We start from the raw sequence: 9,334 nt of genomic DNA on the forward strand, positions 1-9,334 counted from the left end.
AGCCAGCTTTCGAGCGGCTTGATTAAGTTTAATTTACTGATATACAACACAATTTTAGGGAGGCTCCATGGTAGCTAAATATAATGAGAATGTTGTGGTTGTGCAGTACGTTCATTATATTCTACGAGTTGAGGACACAGATCTCTCTATGGCCCTGCCCTAGATATAAGTTTGTTGCTTCAAATAAAGGAACCCTTTGAGATCCAGTCCGAAAACAATACAGTCGTCTTAATGTCTGAATTAAGTAATGAATAGATTAAATTAACACTTGGGACATTGTGCTGTTGCAGTCCAGTTAGCAGATGCACTTAATGAAGGCTCAAACAGTAGGCTATTTGACCCCAAGGATTCACTTACTTTTCCAACAGGCACTTTTGATGTTTTCAATAAAGACACAAAATACAGTAATTTCTCTTGAACAATTTACTTTTGAACATTGTAGTACATACAGTATAAAACAAACAGATTTATTGGCATGCAAAAATGAAAGGGATTACAAAATAAAACATGTCACAAATAAAATAAATGAGTAATAAAAGTGTTGACGTTGTTCTAACCACACAGACTCAGAGAACAACACTATGGTAGGCAGACATCTTCAATCAGATACCTGCCATAAGCCATGTGCCTCAGCCCCAGACGTGCGCTCGGCCAATTCCTTCTTTTGGAAAAGCCTTTGAGGCGTAGTGCAAGGCCGCTGCCACGGCCTGCAGTCTTATAAATTTTTCTAACAGTTATATGCATCAGACTGTCTTTCTTAAGTTTGAGGTCCCTTGCCAAACTATCATTAATATAAACGGAGGGGTGGAATGGCTTTGCGAGTTCCTGGAAAGTTTTCGAAACTCTGTTGAACACGCCAAGCATAGCCATGTCCATACTCAATGTCTCTTCAATAATACGCTGAAGGACTACAGGTGGTAAGAATGGACTGTCCTCTGTTGTAATGGGTGTGCCTGATGGACAGCTTCGAGATTGGAAGGTGTGGCTGAGATGGGGAGATGGAGAAGGTGAGATGGGTGTGTCAGCTAGTCCTGCAGGGCTAGAGAAAGAAAAGAGAGATCAGTATATTGGCTACCAATATAAGTAAATAGCAATATATGAACACAGTATATAATACCTTTCACTGCTTGGAGATTGTAAGGTGTGGCTGAGATGGGGAGAGGGTGAGATGGGTGTGCCAGGTAGTCCTGCAGGGCTAAAGAAAGAAAAGAGAGATCAGTATATTGGCTACCATCGTCATAAGCACCAAATATAAATAAATAGCAATATATGAACACAGTATATAATACCTTTCACTGCTTGGAGATTGTAAGGTGTGGCTGAGATGGGGAGAGGGTGAGATGGGTCTGCCAGCTAGTCCTGCAGGGCTAGAGCGAGAGAGAGAGATATCAGTATATTGGCTTCCATCTTCATGAGCACCAAATATAATTAAATGGCAAAATATGGACGCAGTATGTAACACCTTTCTAATGTAAAGGTCTCCAGCAGCTGCCCACACCACCACCTCCTGATAGAGAGCATGTCCACCTGAAAATAAAGTTATGCTTTAAATGTCTTCATAGCCTGATACAAATCCATGTTACAGTACTATTTACTCATTGATGGGATCTATGGCAGTGTACATTTTTACAGATGTTGCCATCTCCTTCAGCAAGTACAGTACCTACAGACAAAGTTAAGTGTAAGGCCTATTGGTGCATGTTAACTGTAGCCTCCAGATAGGACAAAATGATTAAAAGCCTTATATTTCACACTACAAATCTGATTGAGATTTGAACGAACTCACCTCACTGAAATCATATGGCTTTTGGAGGGTAGAATACATTGCATACTGAAATAAACATACAAATGTGTTAGTTGTTCTGCAAACTAGTAATCAGTTATCACTTCTGAAATTATTGCATCTCACCATCAGCATAAACACACCACAGCTGTTGCTCTGATGCTGGGGAGATGCGCCCTGTGGTGGTAAAAGGGGTGTGTGATTTATTATCAATGATTCTTATTATATGATGCCTACTGATATCCACACTCATTTTGTAGCCTTAAATCATACAAAAAGTGCAACACAATGTGCTTTGAACTTGCATTTAGCAGCAACTAGGGTCCATCAGCGTCACTTTATAAAATCATAATAAATAAAAATCAAGACACCTGCCTATGTACGCTACTTTACTAAATGCAATGAATCGTGCTCCAGCCACACGTTTTACCTCATCAGCCAAGTAAAATGACTTCCATGGTCCATTGGACACCGCATGAGCCAGGTTACTGAAAAGGTTTGGAAGACGAGTTAATTGCAATTCATGCCTTTCAAATTTAACATTGAACCCCTTAAGGAATTGCTGAATCTCTACCATGACTACACATACCCACCTTGAGCCCTAAGAGCATGGTTTAAAAATGGGGTTGAACTACACCTTCCCATGCTAAAAAGTGACCTGGGAGTAGCAGCAATTCCTAGTAGGGACTTAGAACGTATGGAACATATGAACCAAAACCATAAATGCAGAACTAAACAAAAAGGAAGTATAGTCCAAAACAGAACTACCATACTTCCAAAAAACATGATCATATCTAAGTTTTTGGGTTCTCAAAGCAGTATTTGGGTGGTCTAACTAAAAAAACAATTAAAGTAAAGATGCAGATGAGGTTTCTAGTGAACCAATGAAGAACTACTTTGGGGTGTAAACATGGAAATTGCTTTGAATAGAAAAATATAGTTACTGCTGCAAGACCCAGAGTTAGATATGAACATAGGGAACCAGTATTCAGCTTTCTATGAAAAACCTGAAGATTTCTAGGTAGCGGCCATCTCCAAAGCCACTAGGGTGTCTTGAATCAAAATACTGCATAATCCTCTGTCTTGGTTTGAGAACCTGTTAAGAGTTTTATTTCATGGAATGCCAAGATAAGGGTTGGTTAAAGACCCAAATCTTACGTCAAACAAAACAGTTATAGTAAATAGTGCATTTACATATATGTATGTACCGTATATGTATATGTGTATGCATGCATGTATGCATGTGTATATATATATATATATATATATATATATATATATATATATATATATATATATATATATATATATTAAATGAATATAATTTTATACAAAGTGCTTTACAAGTGATTGCTCTCATTCATCCATTCTTTGAGGCTGAAACAAAATATCATTCAAATTTATGTTCAGCATGGCCAAAAACATTAATTTCATTGGGAGGTGGGAGTGTATGGTAAGAGTCTTCAACACACAATCCAAAATAGGGGGCATAGAGAAGTTGGAATTGATCCAGAAAAGGTTGGGTTAGATTCTTAGACCTGAAATCGTTATGCATATCAAAAATGTTGTTATGTACTGCATGAAATGTACCAACAAAGCATGAATGATGATTCAATAATAACAGCACAGTATTTCAGATAAAAAAGCCACTTCAAAGTGAGTTTACTCACACACAATGTCCAGTGCCCAGGCTGCCAGGCAGGGAGAAGCACCACGTCTTTGGATGCAAAGTCACACTGAGGAAAATAAAAAGAGTTCAAAGAGGAATTTGAACGTGAGGTTAAAGCTGAGGTACAAGTTCTGTTACATTACTACTCACAATCATTTTAGCAATGGGAGAAGCCTCATATGGAGGAAGCCAGGTGACCACCACATAGGCATCCACAGTCACGGTTGCAATGCCCTTTATTTGAAAACAGACGCATAACACACTTTGTGTAGGCAACAAAAGTATACAGTCAGGAAACTTGAATGCACAGATTATGTTAAATGTAACTTACATGTGCAATTGCAGTCTTGACGATAATGTTGAAACAACAATTTGCAATCTAAAAAAAACAATGATTAATTAGTAAGACAATTAATCATCTCACACCATAGGAAATACAGTTAAACACTTGGATCAGATTTACCGTTGCTTCAACATCTCGCTCTAGGCCCAGAGTCCAAAAGTCAGACCTTGTGAGGATCGAGTTGTTGGCTTGAACAATTTCCTCCTTAGGGTCACCCTTACTATCCAGCACATAGTCCAGCTATGGGGAAATATACAGAACATTATGAATGGATGTATATTTAAAATGTCTAATTCACAAAAACTAATCTCAAACTTACTAATTCACAGAGTCTTGCGTTTGGTTCTTGTTTCCAATCAGCAACTGTAAAGTTGGGATTAGTACGGTCAACAGCTGAGGAGAGCGACTGTAACCTTGAACCTAATTCAAAATAAAGAGATGAGACAAAAATGAGAGGAAATGTGTTATTGAATAAATATACACAATCACTAATACAATGCATAAAATATAGAAGATTACCTTACGTTTAGAGGGTGGTGAAAGATCTGGGTCTGAGCTGAACCCCGTTTCTGCTGGCTGATACCCCTTTTCCACCAAGGCAGAGCTGGTGCTGGTTCGGAGCCAGAGCCTAGTTTCAAATCGGTTCTTTGTTTTTCCACCGCCAAAGCACCAGCTCCGAACCAGTAAAACTGGTTCTTAAGTAGCACCAAATCATTGCAGGGTCTAGAACGGAGCCAAGTAAGAACCGCTTGCGTCAGGGGCTGGGGGCGGGGTTACCGTGACCAACAAGACGAATAGAAACTTGTGACCGCCATTTTTAAATAGCAGCTAGTCGAGCTAATAGCAGCTCGATTATAATATCCGTCTATGTAAGTTACGGCGAGCTGCACGAACGCGTTGGATTCCGATGTATTTTTGCAATCCCATGAGGATCCATAGTATTGCAACGTCCGTTATTGTTGATGGCTTGTTCGAGATGCATCGGAGCGGCGCGGACCGATCAGAGCTCCGGGAGTGTTTGGAGAGCATACGACTCCTTGTGCTTTTGATCGCTTTCGCAGTGTTTTATTGTCACGCGGCGATCGGTCTGCGAGAAGCCGAACCATCTCGAACAAGCCTGGTGTGTTTTTGTTTGGCGCTGTCGCGCTAGCGTTGCTGGGCAACATGAGATGTATACACAGTGACGTAAGATATGGCTCTGTTTTGGCTCTCTAGCCTGTGGAAAGGCAAACCGGTTCTTAGAAGAACCGTCAGTAGAACCAACTCCGAACCGGCTCTAGCTCTAGCTCTGAACCAGCACCTGGTTCTTGTTGGTGGAAAAGGGGTATGAGAGGAGGCGGCAACAACTGGGTCGGGGCTAAGTCCTGTTGGCTGAGAGGCACAGAATTCTGCCTGACCATGCTCATTGAGACACAGCTGAATTTCAGGAGTCACAAGCTTCTTTAATTCCTCCTTGATCTTCTTGTTCTTCCGCTGATTGTAATTGTGAATAACATTACGCATCATGAAAACATGAGCAGATGGCGAGAGCATGTTCATGTAATAATTGTTTTTTTTCATGGTTGAGAAGAGTTGTTCTGCAACCTGGCTGTTAATTCTCCCTGCCAGTTCAGGTACCATCTTTATCCTCCGGAGGATATCTTTCGGGTCTTTAGTGTTTCCCTCATGGAATCTGTCGTAGAGACAATAGTGGTCTGCTGACCCAGTCAATGGATGGCCACCCGGGTCCGGCACAGTTTTCTTAGTGTTAAGCCATGGTAAATTGACCATACCACCATTAGATGCGTACTGCAAGTTTTCATGGCTGGGGTCCAACAGCCTACCCTCATGAGGGCTGAAAGGCATCGTCTCGGGCTCTCTAAGGTTAGCATGCACTGCCAGACCTCTTGCAAAATCATATATGCATATGTTGGGCATGTGTTTCCAAGATAACAATAAATCAGTGAAGTCCCTTGGACTTTCTGCCCTAATGTTAAATTTCAGCGAGACAACCTGCCCACAGGGGCACATAACAACAGCCCAGCCACCTGAGGAGAACAAGTGTTCAAGGAAGTCAAACTAAATTACCTGCAGTAGCCCAATGAGAAAAGACATTGTTGGGACATTTTTTTTACTTACCAGATGCTCCCCAAACCTTTTGAAAAATTTTATCAAATTTGCTTCGGGTTTTCATTTCTTCTCTCAGCCTTAGAACTAATTCCATTTTGGAACCTTGGGAATCAATTCCGCACTCCCTGCAGAGCTTTCGGATGGCATGGACCTGTAATAGATTACCAAAATAAAGGTGTACACTGTAAACACATTTATAATAGCTATATTGATTATATAGAATAAACAACAACAACAAAAAACACATAGACCTGTTTACCTTCAAATTGGATACTTCATCCAATAGCCTGTCCTCTGTTATGTCAGTCTCTGTCTGTTCTTTTGGGTGCCTTGTTGTGTGGACCTTTTCATGCTCCGTATTGAGCACCTTGTTGGATTTGCGGGTGTGAGGTCCAATCCACGGGGCCCAGTGGTGGTACGTAGGTTTAACGGCAAAAGGATTTTGTTTATCACCTGAAAGAAAAACAGTCTGCATTGATGGCTAGAAATTAACTTTGTAATTCTTAAAGTGGAGTGAGAAAGACAAGGGGAAAAAAGGTAACAAAGGAATTATATATCTCTGGGAAACATTATATTTAAAAAGTCACTTACTTGGAACAAAACCACGTGCAATCCTCTCTAAACATAGAGAGTCCCAGAACTCATCAATGTCCACCTCCCCATCAAATCCATCTGGTGGATCCTCTAGTTCACTGACTAAAATAAAAAGAAATATCAATATACTGTAGTTAGACCACCTGGAGGGGTGGAGGGGTTCACCATACAAATAAAACCTGTATTGTACCTGCCAAGCTGAAGACACAGCTCTTGTGGAGATCCATGACCACCACAGGAGGGTGATGTCCACAGCGGACACAGGAGAAGTTATAATCATGGTCTGTCAATGCTTCAAAATGTAGGTATCCATGTATTAGGCTATTTTTGTTTGGGTACTGCTGTCCCGACGTCAGCTCCCATGTCTCGATGGCTCGACCCAGAGCTGTGTGAGTCTGGAATAAAACATCAATAATAAATTAGAAAATGTACTTCCATAAAAGTGTGCAACTGGGAAAGTTCCAATTATGTATTTAATGGCCTAATGTCATGACTGTCAGCTAAGAAGTCTCATCCTGCACCTTAGTTCTAATTACTTAATTAATGGCCTACTGAGCATAAAGATATGGAATATGAGATTTACGCATTTAACATACAGTATGGTCACATCATATTCATAAATCACAAAAATCACATGTATTGAATTTTTGAACATTTGACCTGGAGGCAGTTCCGAAGATACAGGCAAAAATGGAGGGTTAGAATGACTTTGTCATTAAAGTTATGTAAGCCATCCTCCCATTCCTGGTATCGCACCATCATTCCACATCTACTGCATTTTTTCCCATAAGTTGTCACACCTGAAATGAGATCATTGGAGCATTTAGTGGTATATACAACTTGGAAAAGGAAGAATAAATGTCAATTTTAGTTTAAACATGATACAGACCCTCGATGATTCCCTTGACAGTAATGATTTTTGCTGATTTGCTGATGATCAGGGGTTCACCAAGGGGAAGATCACCAGGACATTCAGGACAAACACACTCTTTGGGCATCAGATGTTTAGGCACTTCTGTCTCACTTGTCAACCCATACACCTTTGCTGGCAAGTCTGCAGGAAGCCTTTTCTTGTTGTGAATGTACCTAACAATTCTCCCCAAATCCTGATCTCGAGGGGGATACTGAAAATCACTTGAGGTGACAGTTTCCACCTTGTCTTCAGAGCCCTGACTATCTTGAGTATCCTCGCTCTCATCTCCCGTGAAGAGCTCCTTTCTTGTCTGGAAAAAGTGCCATTTTGCAATGGCCTTGTGGACACAGGCCTGTTTGGCTTTAACACAATGGCAATGCCACGTGTTATTTGCTGTGTCAAACATGACCATCACTCTGCCAAACTTGTTATAGTAAGACAGATTTGCCTCATAAATGGAAACATATCTTCTTGAGGAAGAGCTTCCCACCTCAACATCAACACTGAAGGGGATCCCTTCAGCGTTTGCCGCCGTTTTTTTCAGAAGACATGCCCTCTTCCGCTCCTCGCTGAACCACCTGCTACTGACAATGTCCCTCAGAACATCCTCCCTTAGTTCAATCTGAGGGCTGAGGGGTGGTGGGCAGTATTGCAGGGACTGCAGATGGGCACAATCAAAGGATATAAACCCACTCCTATGCATCACCTCAGTGTTGCGCACACAGGCATCCTGCTCACAACGAATTTGATGGCTTGGCCCCGATGTCCGCTTCTGTACATGGATGGGTGCGCTATTGCTGCTGAAGGACTTTACAACAGCAAATATTCCCCTTTCAATCTCTATTGGCTGACATGCCAGATGACGGTCGGCTGTAATGTCCTCCTTGACAGTTGAGTGGCGTCGTCTCATATGCTGCTTTAAATTTTTTTTATTTAGCACTAATTCACACTTTGTGCACTTAACCTTTCTGACCCTCGAACGTAAGCCAACAGTTTTTTTTGGTTGATGAAGCTCTACCATAGCCTCCACAGGGTGTAGCCGGGCTTCTACCATGGCCTCCATAGGGTTTAGTGGGCCTTCTAAGGCTTGAGGTGAAAAAGAGTGCAGTGGGCCTTCTGCTGGCTGGCGGTGGGGTTGGCCTTCTGCTGGCTGGCGGTGGGGTTGGCCTTCTGCTGGCTGGCGGTGGGGTTGGCCTTCTGCTGGCTGGCGATGGGGTTGGCCTTCTGCTGGCTGAGGGTGGGGTTGGCCTTCTGCTGGCTGAGGGTGGGGTTGGCCTTCTGCTGGCTGAGGGTGGGGTTGGCCTTCTGCTGGCTGAGGGTGGGGTTGGCCTTCTGCTGGCTGAGGGTGGGGTTGGCCTTCTGCTGGCTGAGGGTGGGGTTGGCCTTCTGCTGGCTGAGGGTGGGGTTGGCCTTCTGCTGGCTGAGGGTGGGGTTGGCCTTCTGCTGGCTGAGGGTGGGGTTGGCCTTCTGCTGGCTGAGGGTGGGGTTGGCCTTCTGCTGGCTGAGGGTGGGGTTGGCCTTCTGCTGGCTGAGGGTGGGGTTGGCCTTCTGCTGGCTGACGGTGGCATGTGCTGAGGTGTCTAAGCAGTTGTTTTTTTCTTTGAAACATTAGAATACAAGCACAGCAGTGGTAGTGGGACTCCTTTCTGCAGCCCCATTTGCAGGTATACATCACAACCTCTGAAAGGAAGGTAAAAAACAAAGCAGGCTTTAATAACTGGTCCAAACACAAGTGCCTTCTTGACCACGGCTAGTGTCCTCAACTTATTCATATCAACACAAAGGTTATTAATCTAAACCAATGAATCAGCCAAAGAATCCTTAAACATACCTCCATGCTGTACCACTGTTTTCAGATGGGACTGTAAATGTGTTTCCACTTTTGAGTAGTCACCCTTATAAAGTGGGCAAAAGGGGCAGTGG

The 9,334-nt window shown here is 42.6% G+C and overlaps 1 protein-coding gene across 1 annotated transcript; it reads right to left on the bottom strand.

The window, feature by feature from the left end:
- Positions 1-349: 349 nt before the first annotated feature.
- LOC306996826 (uncharacterized protein) lies at positions 350-8,557 on the bottom strand. Its single transcript, XM_079609730.1, has 21 exons — positions 7,388-8,557; positions 7,159-7,298; positions 6,689-6,893; positions 6,496-6,600; positions 6,164-6,357; positions 5,914-6,055; positions 5,096-5,822; positions 4,320-4,405; positions 4,115-4,215; positions 3,916-4,035; positions 3,784-3,831; positions 3,603-3,686; positions 3,454-3,519; positions 2,791-2,879; positions 2,214-2,271; positions 1,910-1,960; positions 1,787-1,831; positions 1,463-1,527; positions 1,290-1,367; positions 1,118-1,195; positions 350-1,039 (listed from the first exon to the last, which is right to left on the bottom strand). The coding sequence occupies exons 1-21, from the start codon at positions 8,472-8,474 to the stop codon at positions 580-582; spliced, it is 4,029 nt and encodes a 1,342-aa protein (XP_079465856.1). The 5' UTR covers positions 8,475-8,557; the 3' UTR covers positions 350-579.
- Positions 8,558-9,334: the final 777 nt, after the last annotated feature.

This window comes from Phoxinus phoxinus (assembly GCF_949152265.1).
Source record: "Phoxinus phoxinus genome assembly, chromosome: 4".
Taxonomy (NCBI): domain Eukaryota; kingdom Metazoa; phylum Chordata; class Actinopteri; order Cypriniformes; family Leuciscidae; genus Phoxinus; species Phoxinus phoxinus.